This window comes from Pristis pectinata, chromosome 5 (genome assembly GCF_009764475.1).
Source record: "Pristis pectinata isolate sPriPec2 chromosome 5, sPriPec2.1.pri, whole genome shotgun sequence".
NCBI lineage: Eukaryota > Metazoa > Chordata > Chondrichthyes > Rhinopristiformes > Pristidae > Pristis > Pristis pectinata.
This window is the reverse complement of record NC_067409.1, coordinates 60,189,725-60,209,964: the sequence shown is the minus strand read 5'-3', so window position 1 is coordinate 60,209,964 and position 20,240 is coordinate 60,189,725. Positions and strand designations below refer to the sequence as shown.

General features: G+C 38.1%; 1 protein-coding gene across 4 annotated transcripts in view; it reads right to left on the bottom strand.

The window, feature by feature from the left end:
* The window catches only part of phf14 (PHD finger protein 14), a 173,550-nt gene that overhangs the window by 129,682 nt on the left and 23,628 nt on the right, over nucleotides 1–20,240 (bottom strand). For all 4 annotated transcript variants that reach the window (XM_052015568.1, XM_052015567.1, XM_052015570.1 and 1 more), the window contains exons 5-6: nucleotides 7,846–8,005; nucleotides 864–975 (exon numbers count right to left, since the gene is read on the bottom strand). In XM_052015568.1, coding sequence (XP_051871528.1) covers nucleotides 864–975; nucleotides 7,846–8,005 — 272 coding nt within the window. The remainder of the gene's footprint in view (nucleotides 1–863; nucleotides 976–7,845; nucleotides 8,006–20,240) is intronic.

Here is a 20,240-nt window from a genome sequence, read left to right as displayed (position 1 = left end):
CGTCCTCACCACAAAATTCAGCGTCAGAAGTTTGCAAAGGAACATCTGAACAAGCCTGATGCACTTTGGAAACAAGTCCTGTGGACTGATGAAGGTCGCACAGAACTAGAAGCCTTTTGCAAGGAAGAATGGGCGAAAATCCCCCAAACAAGAATTGAAAGACTCCTAGCTGGCTACAGAAAGTGTTGACAAGCTGTGATACTTGCCAAAGGGAGTGTTACTAAGTACTGACCATGAAGGGTGCCCAAACTTTTGCTTCAAGCCCTTTTCCTTTTTTGTTATTTTGAAACTGTAAAAGATAGAAATTAAAAAGTAATCTTGCTTAAGATATTAAAGAAATGTGTCATCTTTAACTTTATGCCTTTTGGAAAACAGGTCATCTTTTACTCGCTTAACTATTCACAGTAACAGAAATTTTGACCAGGGGTGCCCAAACTTTTGCATGCCACTGTATACCATATTACAGCTGTTCCTTCAACTTGAATATTTCAGTGTTGGAGTGAGATTTAGGGATATTAAGAGAAAGTGCAAGCACAAGTAGAGCACATGAAAATTATCAACATTCAGCAACAATAAATTGCTCTTCCTCATGAAACATTACTGTGCAATGCTACAGAATTCCCATTATCCAATTTAATATGCTTGTTATGTAGTACATACTTTATTTAAAATACCTAGTCACATTTTAACTTTGAATAATTTAATATAAATTTCTAGATGATGTCGCAAGACCCTTTACAGAAAATTCATTTTGATATTTTTTCTATCTAGCCCAATTCCTGTTTTTGCCTTAAAGCCTCCTACCAGACTCTCAAAACCTAAAAAATATAGTCAACAGCCACACACAAAAGATGAAATCTTACCTTGGCACCATATTTTGAATAGTTCATTTCCGTAAGAGTAACAGGGCGAAGTTTATCTATATCTCCAAATGCCACACCAGGAACATAAAGGGCGCAAACAACGTGAACCCACCTAAAAGAAAAATGCATACGAGGCTACTGAGATTACTTGGACAAAGAAATCAGCATAGGAATTATTCACTCTATTCTAGCTCAGTCTGCTGGCTTTGTTTTTTTTCTGTCCATAAAGATTATTTTATAAGTCCTCCAGCCTCAAATGCCTTATCTTAAACAGTGTTTGTTATCAGCTTTCACCACCTTTTCAGGTACAATGTTCCATGTCCCACTACTGAGTGGAAATATTTCTCATCATATAGATCTTTTGCTAACAAGTTTAAATGAACAAATCAATATCAAAAAATGTGTCAATCTAAAAAAAACTTAATATCATTACATAGAGTCAGAGTGTCATACAGCACAGAAACAGAGCCTTTGGCCCAACTTGTCCATGCCAACCAAGATGACCATCCAAGCTAGTCCCATTTGCCAGTGTTTGGCCCATATTCTTCTAAACCTTTCCTATCCATGTACCTGTCCAACTGTCTTTTAAAAGTTGCCATTGTACCCGCCTCAACTGCCTCCCCAGCAGCTCATTCCATACACACATCATCCTCTGCATATTAAAAAAAAAGTTTCCCCTCAAGTTCCTATTAAATCTTTCCCCTCTCATAAGAGCATAAGAACATAAGAAATAGGAGCAGGAATAGGCCATCTGGCCTGTTAAGCCTGCTCAGCCATTCAATAAGATCATGGCTGATCTGGTCGTGGACTCAGCTCCACCCACCTGCCTTTTCCCATAACCCTCAATTCCCCTAATATGCAAAAATCTATCTGTGTCTTAAATATATTTAATGAGGTAGCCTCCACTGCTTCCCTGTACAGAGACTTCCACAGATTCACTCCTCTCTAGGAAAAGCAGTTTCTCCCATCTCCATCCAAAATCTATTCCCCCGAATCTGGAGGCTATGTCCCCTAGTTCTAGTCTCACCTACCAGTGGAAACAACCTTCCTGCCTCTACTTCATCTATCCCTTTCAAAATTTTACATGTTTCTGTAAGATCCCCTCTCATTCTTCTGAATTCCAGTAAGTATAGCCCCAGGCAATTCAATCTCTCCTCATAGGCTAATCCCCTCATCTCCAGAATCAACCCAGTGAAACTGCTCTGCACCGCCTCCAAAGCCCGTACATCTTTCCTCAAGTAAGATCAGAACTGCACACAGTACTCCAGGTGCGGCCTCACCAGTACCTTGTACAGTTTCAGCATAACCTCCCTGCTCTTAAATTCAATCGCTCCAGCAATGAAGGCCACCATTCCATTTGCTTTCTTGATAACCTGTTGCACATGCAAATCAACCTTTAGTGATTCCTGCACAAGCACTCCCAAGTCCCTCTGCACAACAGCATGCTGCAATCTTTCATCATTTAAATAATAATCTGATCTTCCATTTCTCCTTCCAAAGTGGATGACCACACATTTACAAACATTGTACTCCATCTACCAGACCCTTGCCCACTCACTTAACTTATCTATATCTCTCTGCAGACTCTCCACATCCTCTGCACAATTTGCTTTGCCACCAATTTCAGTGTCATCAGCAAAGTTAGATATGCTACACTTGGTCCTCTCTTCCAAATCGTTAATGTACATAGTGAACAGTTGCGGGCACAGCACCAACCCCTGCGGCACACCGCTCACCACTGATTGCCAACCAGAGAAACACCCATTTATCCCAACTTTCTGCCATCTATTGGTTAACCAATTCTCTGTCCATGCTAATACATTATCCCCAACTCCATGCAACCTTATAGAACATAGAACAATTACAGCACAATTCAGGCCCTTCGGCCCACAAAGCTGTGCCGAACATATCCCTACCCTTATCTTATGATATCTTATGCATATCTTTCATGCAGCACCTTATTGAATGCCTTCTAGAAATCCAGGTATACAACATGCACCTGTTCCCCTCTATCCACTGCGCTCATTATATCCTCTAAGAATTCCAATAAGTTTGCCAAACAGGACCTGCTCTCACTGAATCCATGCTGTCTGCCTGATGGAACCACTTCTATCCAGATGTCTCAATATTTCTTCCTTAATGATAGCTTCGAGCATTTTCCCAACTACAGACATTAAGCTAACTGGCCTATAGTTACCTGCCTTTTGCCAACATTCTTTTTTAAACAGTGCGTGATATTTGCTGTCTTCCAATCTGCCAGGACCTGCCCAGATTCCAGAGGATTTTAGTAAATTATCACAAGTGCGTCTACTATAACTTCTGCCATTTCTTTCAGTACCCTGGAATGCATCCCATCAGGACCAGGGGACTTGTCTACCTTTAGGCCCACCAGTTTGCTCATCACTATCTCTTTAGTGACAGCAATAGTATCGAGGTCCTTGCCTCCCATCGGATCCATAACATCTCTCTTTGGCATGTTAGACGTGTCCTCCACCATGAAGACTGACACAAAATAATCGTTCAAGGCCTCGACCATTTCCACATTACCCAATATTAACTCCCCCTTCTCACCTTCCAAGGGACCTACGATCATTTTAGCCACCCTTTTCCGCTTTATATAATTATAGAAACTTTTACTATCTGTTTTTATATGTTGTGCTGGTTTACTTTCATCATCTATCTTCCCCTTCCTTATTGTTTGCTTAGTAGTTCTTTGTTGCTTTTTAAGTTTTCCCAATACTCTTGCTGACTTGTATGCATGAGCTTTTAGCTTGATGCCTTCTTTTATTTCCTTAGTTATCCAAGGCTGGCTCTCCCCACCCTTACTGTCCTTGCTTTTAACTGGAATATACTTTTCTTGAGCACCATCAAAAATCTCTTTGAAAGTCTTCCACTGTTGCCCAACTGTCCCACCATATAGCCTGTGTTTCCAGTCTACACTAGCCAACTCCTCCTTCATCCAGTTGAAGTCTCCCTTGTTTAGGCATAATACAGTGGTTTTAGATCGAACTATTGCACCCTCCATTTGTGTGAGAAATTCAATCATACTATGATCACTCTTTCCAAGCAGATTCCAGACTACAAGATCGTTAATTTGACCTGTCTCATTACACAGGACCAGATCTAAGATAGCATTTTCCCTAGTAGGTTCACTAACATGCTGTTCAAGAAAGCTGTCATGGATGCATTCTATCAAGTCTTCCTCAAGACTGCCTCAACGAGCTTGATTCGCCCAATCTAACGTGGAAGTTAAAGTCCCCCATGACAACTGTCATTCCATTCTTACATGCATCAAATATTTTTTTTTGTTTATTGCCTGTGCCACTGCAAGCTTATTATTCGTGGCCTATAGACAACTCCCACTATGATTTATTTCCCTTTGCTATTCCTAATCTCTACCCAGATGGACTGAACATTCTGGTCCCTGGATCTTATATTGTCTCTCACTATCTCCCTGACCTCATTCTTAATTAAGAGTGCTACCCCACCTCCCTTACCTTCCTGCCTATCCTTCCGTATTACCTGATGCCCTTGGATATTTAATTCTCACTCACCTCCACCCTGCAACCATGGTTCTGTAATGGCCACTAAATCATACCCCTTTGTACTGATTTGTGGCACAATTTCACTGACCTTGTTTCAAATACTATAGGCATTCAGATAAGGTGCTCTTACACTCATTGTCCTTTTAGGTGCTAGTAACCTTTGTGTCCTTTGCATTTGATTTTTCTGTACTCCACTCTTAAGAGTCATAGAACAGTACAGCACAATACAGGCCCTTCAGCCCACAATGTTGTGCCGACCTTTAAACCACGCCTAAGATTACCTAACCCCTTCCTCCCACATATCCCTCGATTTTAAATTCGTCCATATGCTTATCTAGTAACCTTTTGCATTTGACCAATGTACCTGCCTCCACCACCTCCCCAGGCAGCGCATTCCATGCTCCAACCACTCTCTGGGTAAAAAACCTTCCTCTGATATCTCCCTTCAACTTCCCACCCATTACTTTAAAGCCATGCCCTCTTGTATTGAGCATTGGTGCCTTGGGAAAGAGGCGCTAGCTGTCCACTCTATCTATTCCTCTTAATATTTTGTACATCTCTATCATGTCTCCTCTCATCCTCCTTCTCTCCAAAGAGTAAAGCCCTAGCTCCCTTAGTCTCTCCTCATAATGCATACTCTCTAAACCAGGCAGCATCTTGGTAAACCTCCTCTGTACCCTCTTCAACGCTTCCACACCCTTCCTATAATGAGGTGACCAGAACGGGACACAGTACTCCAAGTGTGGTCTAACCAGAGTTTTGTAGAGCTGCATCATTGCCTCACGGCTCTTAAACTCGATCCCACGACTTATGAATGCTAACATCCCATAAGCTTTCTTAACTACCCTCTCCACCTGTGAGGCAACTTTCAGGGACCTGTGGATATGGACCCCCAGATCCCTCTGCTCCTCCACACTGCCCAGAATCCTGCCATTAACCTTGTACTCCGCCTTGGAGTTTGTCCTTCCAAAGTTTACCACCTCACACTTCTCCGGACTGAACTCCATCTGTCACTTCTCAGCCCAGCTCTGCATCCTATCAATGTCCCTCTGCAATCTTCGACAATCCTCCACACTATCCACAACACCACCATGCTTTGTGTCATCTGCAAACTTGCCAACCCACCCTTCTTCTCCCTCATCCAAGTCATTAATAAAAATCACAAAAAGCAGAGTCCCAGAACTGATCCTTGTGGGACACCACTAGTCACAGCCCTCCAATATAAATGCACCCCCTCCACCACAACCCTCTGCTTTCTACAGGCAAGCCAATTCTGAATCCACACGGCCAAGCTTCCCTGGATATACGGCCAAGCTTCCTTTTACTTTTTTCTAGCGTTTGCTTCCCTCTGTCTTTCTGCATGGATTCCCATCTCCCTACCATATTAGTTTAAACCCTCCCCAACAGCACAAGCAAACAATCCCCCTAGGACACTGATCCCAGTCCTGCCCAGGTGTAGCCCAGCCAGTTTGTACTGGCCCCACCTGCCCCAGAACTGGTTCTAATGTCCCAGGACCCTTAGAACCCTCCCTCCTGCACCACTGCTCAAGCCACATATTCATCCTAACTATGCTGCTAATTCCTACTCTGATTATCATGTGGCACAGGCAGTAATCCTGAGATTTTTACCTTTGAGGTCCTTCTTTTTAAATGCCTAGCTCCCTAAATTCAACTTGTAGGACCTCAACCCACGTATTTGCTATATTGTTGGTACCTACATGCACCGCAATAACTGGCTGTTCACTCACCCCTTCCAGAATGCCCTGCAGCTGCTCTAAGACATCCCTGACCCTTGCACCTGGGAGGCAACACATCAACCAGGAGTCCCATTTGCAGCTACAGAAGCTCCTGTCTATTTCCCTTACCATGGAATCCCCTACCACTGTAGCTCTGCCACTCTTATCCTTGCCCTCCTGTGCAGCATAAAGCACAAAGGCTGCACATGGACAACAGATATACATCATCCATCTTTATAGTGAATGTATCTGAGATTAAATTGCCATCATCTTGCCAAGAAACATTTTGTGAAAATGTTTAAGGGGAGAGGGAGGAAAGGTAAAACAGAATTGTTAATCAATCTTATTTTTAGACTTTGCTGAAGTTCTTTCCCTTGCACATTTTTTCATTATCCATCCACCATACAAGTATTGTTAGATAAGCATATGGAGGAATTTAAAATAGGGGGATATGTGGGAGGAAAGGGTTAGATAGTCTTAGGTGTGGTTTAAAGGTTGGCACAACATGGTGGGCCAAAGGGCCTCTATTGTGCTGTACTGTTCTATGGTATGTTTATCAAACTGTAGAACCATAAGACAATTAAGGTACTGAAAGACTTTACAATTCAGCATCTACAAAAGAAAGATTTTATATTGTTCTTTTGCTTCTAAACCCTAGTTTATCAACTCAGACACTAAAATAGTCCCAGTGTTATGGATACATTCAATATATCATTCCAACTGTTACAAAAAATGAACTTATTTTCAACATAATAACATGTATTAGTGCTGATGTTCCTGAATACATCTCAGATGTTTAGGGTTTAATTCAATTAGCTAGATTATTTTAAATTCCTGAGCCAAGACACAGCTTGCAATTAACAATACTTACATGCACCATTCTCTCACCCTAAACCTATACCCTCTAGTTCTTGATTCCTCAACCCTGGGAAAAAGACTGACTGCATTCACCCTATCTGTGCCCTTCATAATTTTATATACCTCTACAAGATCACACCTCGGTCTCCTACACTCCAAGGAATAACATCCTAGCCTGTCCAATCTCTCCCTATAACTCAGTCCCTCAAGTCCTGGCAATATCCTTGTAAATCTTTTCTGCACTCCTTCCAGCTTAGTAACATCTTTCCTATAGCAGGGTGACCAAAACTGAACACGATACTCCAAGTGTGCCCTCACCAGCATGGGGAGAAAACCTCACCTAACCTTTTCTTATAGCTGTGGTCTCTGGTAATATTCTGACAGGCCTGCTCTGTACTTTACTTAAACCCAAATTAAATCTGTTGGAATATAAACTTGTCTTCAGTCACCAACACTAAAAGGCTGAGAGAGTATCTGCCACTATCCTATCAATAAGTTCAGATCTTTTGAATTTAACTGAATTAATGACAGGAGGTGAACACTGCAGACAGCCAATCACACAGATGCATATAGTACAAGGGACAAAGATGACTAGAACTTTCCGTCCAGGCATTTTCAGAAAATAAGTGCCCAGATGTCATAAGTCCCAAGTTGTCAACTCAAATGCAAATGATGACTGATGAAATAGACTTTCATCCTGAGCATTACAAACTGCAAATTTGGCTCAGTTGACATTAATAAAATATTCAATATTTGAAACAAAATATTCAATCACCCTACATTCTATACCCATTAGCAAGTCCCAAGGAGCATGAAGCTAATATTTTTCTAAGTGAAACAAACCTTCCAGCATCTGTCTCTTTAAAAATTCCATCTAAATTGGGGCATAATTCACAACTGGGCGTCGCTCCACACTTGCATGCATCACAAAACCAGGGTTCTGTTGAGTTTTCAGATGCAGAACTCATTATGGAATCACTTTCTCCATCAACACCATAGCAACCTGCCAAAAGAAACAATAAAGCTTCACCTCAAAAATATACTTTTTGTGCCATAAATGCTGTCGTAATTCACATTGACTAAGATTTGAAAACAAAATCACAGACACAAAACAACATCACATATACTTTAAAAAGACTTCATCCTGAAAGTGAAAAAATGTTATTTCAGAACTGCAGAAAATACTAATGAGAACAATTAAATCCTTTTAAGACTGAACAAAATACTTTTCTCAAATCTTCCTGGCTATTGAAACAAAAATAACATTTTCAGTGTGCAGATGCAATATCAATAAATACTAAAGTACATATATATCCAACTGATGAATCTAATAACTGTCAAAATAGTTACAAATCCAGTGCATTCTTAAATAGAATTTTGTAGGAAACAGTAGGGTCAATGATTGAAGCTGCTACAAGTAAAGACAGGCTTATGCTCCCCTAAAAACTTTTAACCATGACATTAATTTTTGCACTAGCTTTTGCTGAAGGTGTGTTACATTGGACTCCATTGCTCCTAAAATATCTTCCAAAAAGTTGCTCTGAGTGATTCAGAGAATCTGCTGTTGCACAAGAGATGAAAAGCAGAAGTAAACTTTATTTTAATTGAATGACTTTTATATCAAATTATGTTTTTACTGAAATTGCAAAGATGGATTATTCAGCTCCAAAAAGGATAAAAATTATATTCATTTTTAATAGCAGACTTCATTACAAGTTCAAACAAGATCCTGGGATCCTAAAATTATTAACGAACATTTATCTACAAGAGCAATTTTTAAAAATCTGCACTGTTCAGAGAGCACCTCAGCAGTGTTGAAAAATGCCTTTGTGAATTTCACCATGTACACTTACAAATAAAATTCCTTCTCCAGAAATTATATTCTGAAGATAATACAGATAATAAAATGCTGAATTTTTGGCTAAATAGTTTTATCCACATACTTCTGCAACAATAAAGAACAGCAATTAGTCTGTATCACACTTTTCTTCTTGTTTGTATATTTTTACAATTATGTTTCTCCATACTACATAAAATATGAGCCAGTCATTTTTTCACTTTTCATTTTTTGAGATGCAAGCAACTCCAATTGCCTTTGAAATGGTAATGAGCCACTTGCTTGAACCACTGCAGTCCCTATGATGAAAGTATTCCCATTATGCTATTGGTTAAGACGTTGTGTTTAGTTAAGAGTATTGCATACAGTTCTGGTCACCACACTGCAGGAAGGGTTTTGTAGCAAGAGAGAGTATAGAAGAGATTCGCCAGGATGCTGCCGGAAATAGAAGGCTGTAGTTATAAGAAGACACTGGGTTTATTCTCACTGGAACAGAAGCAGCTGAGGGGTAACCTTAGAGGTTTACGAAAATTATAACGGGCATATACAGGATAGAGAGCATTTTCCCAGAGCAAGGGATTCTAAAACTAGAGGGCATAGGTTTAAGGTGAAACAGGAGAAATTTAAAGGAGATCTCAGGAGTAGATTCTTATTCCCCCCAACACAGAGGGTGGTGAATATTTGGAACGAGCTGCCAGAGGTAATGGAGGCAAATACTATTACTACATTTAAAAAGGCATTTGGACAGCATTGGATAGGATAGGAAAGGATACACACCCAATGCGGGCAAATGGAATTTGTGTAAATAGACAAAACAGTTAGCATGTATGAGGTTGGCCGTAAGGGGCCAGCTCTGCTCTGTGCTCTATGTTTCTGTGATTCTATGTTGCAGGATTTAGGCTCTGCAACACCGAAGGAACAGTGATATAGTTCCAAGTTATGATGGTGTGCAACTTGTGTGTAACTTGCAGATACTAATGTTCCCCTTCTTGATAACAGACACTGCAGGTTTGGAAGGAGTGCTTTCAACGTAGCCAAGGCAAATAGCATTTATAGCTGTTACACATTGCAAATGCCATCCTCCATTAACAAAGGAAAAATTGCTTAGAGATTGGGTTCTAAACAAGCAGACTCCATTGTCCTGAACGGTATCAAACTTCTTGATTATCACTGGAGCTGCACTCATCTAAACATGTGGAGCGTATTCCATCATGCTGCATTACTAATGCCTCAAGGACAGTGAAAACATTTGAGTATCAGAAGGTGAGTCACTTACTTGAAACTCTGACCTGCTCTTGTAGCCACCGTATTTGTGTAGTTACTCAAACTGAGTTTCAAGTCAACAGTGATCCCCAGGATGCTAATTATAGGAAACTTGGTAATGGTAATACCATTGAATGGCAAATGAAGCTGGTTAAGACTTTTATTGGAGATGGCCACTGCCTGACAAGTCTGTGCTGCAAATGTTACTTGTTAACTATTGACCCATTCCGAAACATCGTTCGGATCTTGCTGCTTGCAGGCAAAGGCTGCTTTATCTGCTAAGGATGCAAAGGATGCACTTCAGTTAACATTCTATTGTTCCACATAATACCGTCTTTCCAATTCAAATATTCCAGTAAGTATTAAAACACTTTTAAGAATCATAAATGCTCAGTATACTTAAAATAAAATGTTGCCTGTCGCAATGGACCCAGGATAGCAAAATATGTTAACTGTTTCCAGTGGAGTGATGCCAAGTTGAATCATAAGCAAAGACGCAACTTATCCCATAACTACAGTTAATTTGACAACAGTGATGAAGAACATGACGCAGGCAGCCAATCAGTCACTAAAGTTGATCTTCTGCCCAAGCAACCACTACAGCAAACAAGAGTTCTCTGATCAGGACTTGCCCAATTTTAATCTCAACTTTCAAATCCGTATGATCATGTATGAAGATAAGTATCATCCATGTACGCAGAGAAAGTGCAAGTGAGGACCACTGGAGACAACTTGCCAGAGTAGGGGTCAATATACTGCCATATTTCATCATATTCTTCATCTCAAAACCATTTAAACCAAAGCCATGAAACTTCAGCACCATCCCTGCTGCCATGAAAGAAACAAATGAAACTGAGGTTGTTTGCAGACAGCCAAAGTTCTCAGTTACACAGTGGAGATGCATCCTTCACACGGCTTCAAATACTTCGGGGATTTGCCAACAAACAGCTGGAGTAGGATTTACTGCTTCTGTAGTTCTCATGGAGCTGATACGAGCAGATCACGTCTACCACAGATCTTTTTACAAATCCATTATGCCTCTGCAATACCGTCTCATAAGCTTCAAAAAACCCTCTAACAAGGTCACCCTTATAACATTAAGGAGCCATTTGCCTTGATAGTCCATGCAGTTCTTTGATCACTGTCCTCTGTTGGAAAGATGGCTCCACCCCACATGTACTCTGTGGGATAGAGCCTTCTCTCCAACAGGGGAGGAAGTGATCATTAAGGAATGGCAACATGGGAGATAGTCCACTGTCAAGAAATTCCATCTTTACCAGATACTTTCTTTCTTGCAAAGGAATCAATAGCCTTTAGAAGTTCAAGTAATGATGGTTCTCCATGAAGCTAATTAATCCACAATAGATAACATTTGCCTTGAAGAAAAATGCTGAAAGCACTGGAAAGGCAACCCACCAACTTTGGCTGATTACTATAACAGCCATGCAGAAATAACAAATTCACCCTTAAGACTAAAACCAAGGCCTGCATTTGCAGGATATTGCTTTCTGGCAGTTAAGCTTCATTAAAAAATAGAACGAGGGAAACACCATCACCAGGCATTACTATGGGATTTGTCTTCTTCTTCCGTGTAGCTTCAGGAATCCTGTAGAAATTTTCTCTCCTCCACTGCTTGCTGTAATTCTAGATGTCAAAAGCTACAAGCAGATACATGACCAATTGCTTTGCCTCACTGGGTTTTTACACAAAAACACATTTAAAGACAAAACTTTCAATACAAATATCACCCCAATGAAGCTACTGAAATTTGTAAAACTACTTCAAATACAGCTGGAGGATGAGATCAAATTGACAAACATTAAAGAATAGTTCACCTATTCAGCTGATGGTAGTGGAATACAACAGCTTTGGCCTTGAGGCTACTGAAGCCATGGGTGCCAATGATAAACTTAACCATAAATAATATTCTTAAAAAACACGTTTTATGGCAAGTCAACACAAGTACACCACGATGCAAGAATGAATGTTATAGGACACGTATAATGTTGTCAGCAAATGAAATATGCAAAAGATATTGCAATTGGGGTTTGAAGAAATAGCTGTATTAATTTTGAAAAGTAATAAGTGCAAAACTGATAATACAAATAATTTTCAATTCACCTTTTGTTTTTTTTCCCCAAACCTTATTTTCATGGAATTCCTTCAATGAGTAAATTATCAAGTCGGTGACAAACTAACCCACAATATGTCAAAATTATTTTCCACTCAAAATTCTATTTTCTATGCAAAATTCATCACATTTCATTTGTATTCTAAAACTTACCATTGAGGAACATTCACCTTGATATTTTGATAGAACCTGTAATATCTACCGTTTCTCCCTTCCATGTTCCCCTTCACAAATTAAAGAATTGTGCTCTTCACAGAAAAAAAACTTCAATGAGTATCTTGAGTACTTTAATAAGTCCAGTTGTAAATTTAATGAATAGTTATGTTGGCTACTCAGTCCCATTATCCTTAATCAACCACAAAGCCAAGATCATATATGCTTCATTATGCCTTCTATTACGCATGACTAGAATTCAGGTCACTACTTAGGGGATTAAAAGTAAAGGAGATTGTTTTACAAAGAATTTACAGATATAGAAGCTGCTATAAAGACTGCACTCACCTGCTTTAAAAATGCTTTAGACAAGCTGCTATAAAACAAGTTAGAATACAAAGTTTCTGTGGGCCTTGAGTGTATAGAGTTGGATGTAGAACTAAATACATTCTCCTGATTAAAACAATTAGCTCAAAGTGGACAACACTTATCAGTGTTTTTTTAATATGTGTGTGTGTATATATATTCAGATGCCTCTGCTGTTTGTTTTGATATTACTTGCCAATTTTCTCCCTCCATACTGACACACACTTACATATTGAAACTCACTTTTGGAAGTGGAAAAGCAATTTCCCAGGATTTCACCCCCTTTTATATAAAAACAAAGTATATATTTTCACCTGTACCCAAGAATTAAAAAGCTATTATTTGGTGGGAGGGGAGCAGTGTTACAAGGAGTCTGTATCAGATGTATTTAATTAATTACCTAGATGTCCTCTGTCCATTTAGTTCACATGATAGCCTGTAATCTTTCTTGCTTTTCTCATCCTTTAGTTTTCTCCGCTCTTTCACATCTCTCAAGTGCAATTGAAAGAGTCAGAATTTAATATAATGATATTTTGCCCCTGTTCAAGCTGTAATAATTAATGGGAGATTCTGTATCAGGTCACAGATTTCTTTTCCTCCAAATTTTTGGGCTGCAATATGTGACTAGGTCCTTCTCATATGCAAAATGATTTATACAACTTATGCCAGTTTGTGTTTCTTGTCACCATTCAAAAAATCTTTTCTATTTCTTTTACCCTAGCAATGGAAATTATATAGCAGATTTAAACATCACTGTTTCCAGCATTTACTGATTAAAAAAAATGTTGCTTTGAGAAAATCAAAAACAAATTATTTGCATGAAATGTAGCTCACTGCACACACAGCATCTATAAAGAAAACTAGTACAAGATTTATCGCTTGCATAAACTTACAAATATTCAGTTTGAGAAAACAATCAGTTGCAGTTCAACGAACGATGGTCAGTGACAAGTTGAATCGCAGAAATCATAAATCACCCGATATAAAGTTCAGTTGGTGAAGTGTGCAAAATTTTATGAACATGTGCATATTTCTCCTTAAGGAATCCAATTATTTTCAATACTCTAGGTGTTTTTTTTAGACATTTTAGCATAGAAACACATTCACCTCTTAAAAATTATACCATAGGTTTGAAAGAGAGGCTCTAAAAATTTAAGACAAAGTAAATTAGTACTGAAATTAAAATATCTTCCACTGAAGGAATCACACATTAATCAGAATTTTTTTTCCCCCCAGATGAGTGGGAAGGTATTATCTATTTTAAATTCTTAAGAATGGGATGGCTCTCCTAGTAAAAAAGATAAAAATCTAGATTACCTCTTCTATCAATCGTCCCAAGTGATGCATATTAAACAAGTCTAATTTTCAATAAGATGAAATGACCCTCTATACAGCAGCATTAGCTGCTTTGGGACAATACTTAAATATTACATTTATGCTTCTTGTGAATTTTTCACTGCTATAATTCTTAATTTAACATAGTATATTTGCAGGATTATGCTCACAGGGAATTTGTTAGCAAATGAACACTCCAGGTTAGTATTCCTATATGCTCCAGAATGAGTAAGTCTTTAAAACATAACATAAGAAACTCGGTAACAGCTCAGAAGTAATATTCCATCTTGTCTAATAACTGGTTTCAGTTTGGATTAAGTGAAGGAGAATTTACTTCCAATTCTCTTTTAAGACACCTGAACATAAACCAAAAAGGTTTTACAAGCAAAGGTGGCCAATCTATAGCCAAAACTTTTTTATTTAAACTTTATTCTCTATCCAGGATTTATTCTCTATCCAGCATGAACAGGCCAACATTTATTGGTCATTCCTGGTTGTCCTCGAGAAGATAGTGGTGAGATGAAGGAATGGCTATATATTTTCAAGTTATCATTATGTGCCACTTGGAGGGAAACCTACAGATATTGATGGGCCCATGCTGCTTTGAGTGCCTTTGAATACAAATCAATTAAAGCAAGCAATCAAGATGCAAATAGTAACTTGGCCTCTACCACACAAGGATTTGAATAAACAGTAGAGGTGTCTTGTTCTAATTATAAAGGGCCCTGGAATATCGTGTACACATCTGGTTTCGGTGCCTAAGGTAGGAAATATTTGCAATGGAGGGAATGCACAAAAGGTTCAGCTGATTGATTTCAGGGGTGGTTGGTTTGCCATACAAAGAGATATAGCCTCTGGCAATTAGAGGAATGAGAGGAGATCTCACTGAAATGTACACAATTCTTAAGGGGATTGACATGATAGATGATTGGGTGATCTTTCCTCTGGCTGGGGTATCTAGAAGCGGTGTTCAGTGTCACAAAATAAGGGGCTAGCCATTCAGAGAACTAATCATCCATAAATATAGAACACTACGGCACAACATTGTGGGCTGAAGGGCCTGTACTGTGCTGTCATTTTATCCTGCTCTAAGATCTATCTAACCCTTCCCTCCCACATAGCCCCCCTACTTATCTAGGAGTCTCTTAAATGTCCCTAATGTATCTGCCCCCACCACCTCTGGCGGCAGTGTGTTCCATGCACCCACCACTCTGTGTGAAAAAAAACTTACCCCTGACATCCCCCTTATACCTTCCTCCAATCACCTTAAAGGGTAGTGATTCTACAGAATTTTCTACCAAGAGTTGTGGTGGCTCAGCTGCTGAGTATATTTGAGCTAAAGTGTAATAGATTTTAAGATACTGAGAAAATAAGAGTATTTGGTTAGTGTCAGGAAGTAGCACCGAGATAAAAGGTTAACCATGATCTTACCAAATGCCAAAGCAGGCATACCAGTAAGGAACTGCATGGCCTACTTCTGCTTCATCTTTTGTGTTCTTTGTTTATCAATAAAACTGAACTATGTGCCATCAATGAATATTCCAGCTTCTGAGCCAAATATGGAAAAAAAGATCAGTGACGAAAAAAACTGAAGATGATTGGGCCCAGAATACTGCCCTGTGAAACTCATACAGTGATATCCTGGAGCTGGATTTCGAACATCCAGTCATCACAACAGTCTTCCTTTACGTGTGGGAGAGCTCCAAAAACTGGAATGTTTTACCTTTGATAGCCCTTTTTACCAGGGCTTCCTTCTTGGTCAAGTGCTAATTCAATGTCAACAGCAATCATTCTCACTTGTAATCAGGCCTTCAGGTAGAACATATACAGCAAAGAAAACTGGTGTAAAAGGGATCTGAACTGTAATTGTGGTTTTGTAATCACTGCACAAAAATTAGCAAAGCTTCATTTCCCAGCATTCTGTGAGGTACCAATGTGAAAAATTAACTTTTAAAACAAACTGAGATGAATGGAGTTAATTATGTACAATTCCAAATATACAGAGTAATCAGCCCACTCATTGACATGCATATTTTAAATCTGACTGGCTGTCCCTTTCTCTGAACACCTGTGGGTCTGGACGTCCACAAGATCTACAATCCACATGACAAGCTACAGGATAAAAAAAGTGTCAAAAGGTAGTCATGCCTTACTTATTCTGATTTACTTTCATTCAAATCAATAAGCACAATTACCATGTAATGAAAAAAGATAAGAACTTGGGCATTATAAGCAGCATTAAATTGTTTCTAAATAGTTATTATTTCCACCCTCTTGCACTGAAAGATAGATTTACAATTTACATGGTATCTTGTGTCTTTCAAAAATTCACTGTGTACAATGTGAATGCACAAATTATTGTCATGAAAGCAAACTATAAAAATAACAAGTATGACAAGAGAAATTACCTGCTCCAATAAGACAATTACCAAGAAGGTGTGGCAATAGGGGAGTCCACAAATAATTCACAATCACAAGTAAGATTTCAAACAAAACAATGAAAAAATATGGGAGTTTTTAAACCTTATTTCCAATCATCCAACTTTCAATAATCCAACAATTTTGTCCCATTTTGTGCTACAAATGACAGCAGAATTTCAAAAATTTCTAACTCCTTTATACTAAACAACTGCACTAATCGTGCAATTTACTATATATGGTTATTGAGTGAAAAAACAATTCTGACAGTTTTGACAGGTGGGTTGCACTAACAAAACCAGCAGTTATTGTTCATCCCTAACTGCCCCCTGAACAGGGCAACTTGCTTGGCTACCTCAGAGGGCCAGACTGAGTGAAGACAACAGATAGATCTCCTTTCCCATGGGTTAGGTGGATTTTTGCAATAACCCAGGCTGGTTGCATTAACAATCCCAGCTAAATTGACCAAATAAAACCACCTCCCCTACCCATTACCATCACACCCAAGTAATGTAGCAGGTACATTAACTAGATTCACAAACAATATTAACTATGTCTGAATTACGTATTTTTTAATTAGCTAAATCAGCAAGAAAGTGTAATGTTTATAACCACTGGTAGTTAGATAATCAAATGGTGCATTGAACAAAATGACCAAGTCACATGAACTATGGAAATCTCACATCTCAGAAAAAAATCTAGCCTAGGATGTGTAATTTAGGTAGATATTGATGAGAAAAATAGGGAGAAGAGGCAGGAAAGAAACACACAAAGAGTATTATTTTCTTAATTCACATCAACAGAAGTGTATCCTTCATCATCACTGGGTCTAAATCCTGAAACTTCATCCCTAACAGTATTGTGGAGATGACTTCACAAGAAGAACAGCAACATTTCAAATTGGTAGCTCACCACCACCTTCTCATGTGCTTAGATTAATTTTTTGTGTATTTAAACTGCGAGCAGTTCAGTCACTGACTCTGTCCTGCCAAACCTGCAATCATTCTTGAAGAATATTTTTCTGCAATACAATTGCACAATATTCACACAGGTTATAGATCGGTCACAGATGGTCATAATGAGTATTTGAATATTTGAAGTTATAAATTGAGTAGCAATGTTACTGACAATTAAATCTGTTGACATAAAATGTCACTTTCCTTCATGTATTATCATATATGTGGGTTGTCATTAAAGATTATAATTTTTTTCGATATTAGTAAATTTTCATTGTAAATGCAAGAAATATAATCTACCACGTGGAGAAATATGACAAAAGTCAAGCAGTTACAAAGTCAACTGATTCTGTTAATTAAACATTTGCTTAAATATTAAACCTCATTTTGCAGGACTCAATACTTAAGATAATATGCAAATAAAAAGGCAGCAAAAAGTTCCTCCCCTCTCCCAAAGGAAGGTGATGGAAAGAACACTATCATCATATCTTAATTCTTCTTTGGGTTTTGATTGGGATTTCAAAGTATTTGTACAATGAAACTTTGTTAAAAAAACAAAAAATAGAACAGGACTAACCATTTGGATGCTCAAGCCTGCTCTACCATTCAATAATATCATGGTTGATCTGATCATCCTCTTCACTTCCATTTTCTTGCCCAATGCTATCATCCTCTGTTCCCCAATAGTCCAAAAGTCTATCACATTCTTGAATATAATTAATGACTATATATCCAAGCTCCTTGGGCAGAGAATTCCAAAAAAAAAAGTATCTTTAATTTATATAAATCTTTTCTTCAGAGGAAGAATCCAACACCACCAGCTCTTGTTAAAAGTTGGGAAATCCCTATTCACTGCTAAATTCCATGCCATTACTTTCCATTCTTCTTTTCTCCTGTAAAACCATTCCACTAGTTCCAAAATATTGTTTTCTTCTCCAGATTTTTCAGTCCAATACAGTATCACTCCGCTATTTTCTTCATCTTGTTCAATAACTCAATTCAAGATTTTTTGCTATTAGTATATCAATTGCATAAGATATAAAAAAACATGGACTCTTTCAGATGGCTTTCACTTCCAGTTCCATAACCATGAGCTATGCTTTGGACGTCTATATTTATAATGAAAAAGATCCTTCAGTGACATGACATAATTTTTCTGCCATGCAAGGTCTTCAGACCATCCTAGGCCAACTGTCTCTTTTGGCCACATAAAGTAATTCAATGTGTTTTTACACTGATACTCGCAGAATTGATCAACATATACAATGAAATGTGCAAAGTGCAAATCTCCAAAAGTGAAAGCTTTTGTTTTTTAACCTTTGAAATTCAAGAATGCTCTTTTAAGTTTAAAAACATTTATAAGACTGTTTTACAATTCAATAATTGTACAATAAACATTTTAATTAACAAAAATTACTCTTTTTTTACTTTTTAAAAAAATACACATTGGTATTTTATACAGTGATTCCATTTTATGGGCTGTTTCAACAAATCCTCTGAAGGAAAAAGAAACTATGGAGGTAGGATAGGAAAGTAGATGAGGGATGGGATCTATAGAGAGGCCTGTAAGTCTATTCATTCTTTTTCCTGAGAGAATCTGAGAGACATTTTGCATAGTACTCTTTTGAATTTTCTGAGGACAGTCCTGAGTAAAACTTTAGATTCATGCACTCTTTTCAAGGTTCTAATTTCAAGTAAATTATTTTAAATTGACTCTTGTCAGATGAAAAAGTTACTTTATTTATGCCATATTTGCTATTCTGTTCCATGTATATTGTATATAGAACAGTAGATTGACTATTATGTATTTGGGGTTTTACATTCCTTGCAAAATGTCTGTATTTATCAGTTACTGCATAAAATTTATCATTAAGGTTTAAAAATATGCTGCCAGCCAGCCCAGTTTCCCAATGTTCTTATTCTTCCTGTACTGGAAATGCAACAAACATTGCTAGTTTACTGTTAAAATGCAGTTTCCACAAATTTGAGTAAATGTAACTTTTTCCTGTAGTTTTCTGTACATGGTAGCTTCAGATGAGAAATGTTAATATATTTGCATAAGTGACCTACTGATGCTGTCGGAGTCCAGCAAGTTTTCTGGAATTGCAAATTGAGCTTTACTCTGGGACTAGATATACTTCTCTTTGGTCTGTGGTGCTATGAGGTGGAAGTAATTGATGGAAGTAACACCTTTTCCATGACATTGAAATCTCTTGAGTTGATTGGTTTTGAAAATCGTTTTCTTTATGTTGTGCATTTGAGTCAAAGCTCCTTCATGTGCGTCTTTCCTGAGGTATTGCATAGGATAATTGACAGAATACACTATTTGAAAATAATGTTGTTATTAATAAGTGTTGAGGTACAAGTGCATACTGTATAGAAGACCTATGCTTGCACAACTAATGGAAAAATATTTTCCTGAATTTCAGTAAGGCAATTTAGAACCTTGAAAAGAGTGCATGAATCTAAAGTTTTACTCAGGACTGTCCTCAGAAAATTCAAAAGAGTACTATGCAAAATGTCTCTCAGATTCTCTCAGGAAAAAGAATGAATAGGCTTACAGGCCTCTCTATAGATCCCATCCCTCATCTACTTTCCTATCCTACCTCCACAGTTTCTTTTTCCTTCACAGGATTTGTTGAAACAGCCCATAAAATGGAATCACTGTATAAAATACCAATGTGTATTTTTTTAAAAAGTAAAAAAAGACTAATTTTTGCAACATTTGCAAAAGATAAGCTGATCGATACCTGAAATGTTTTGACTTAACACACAGTTT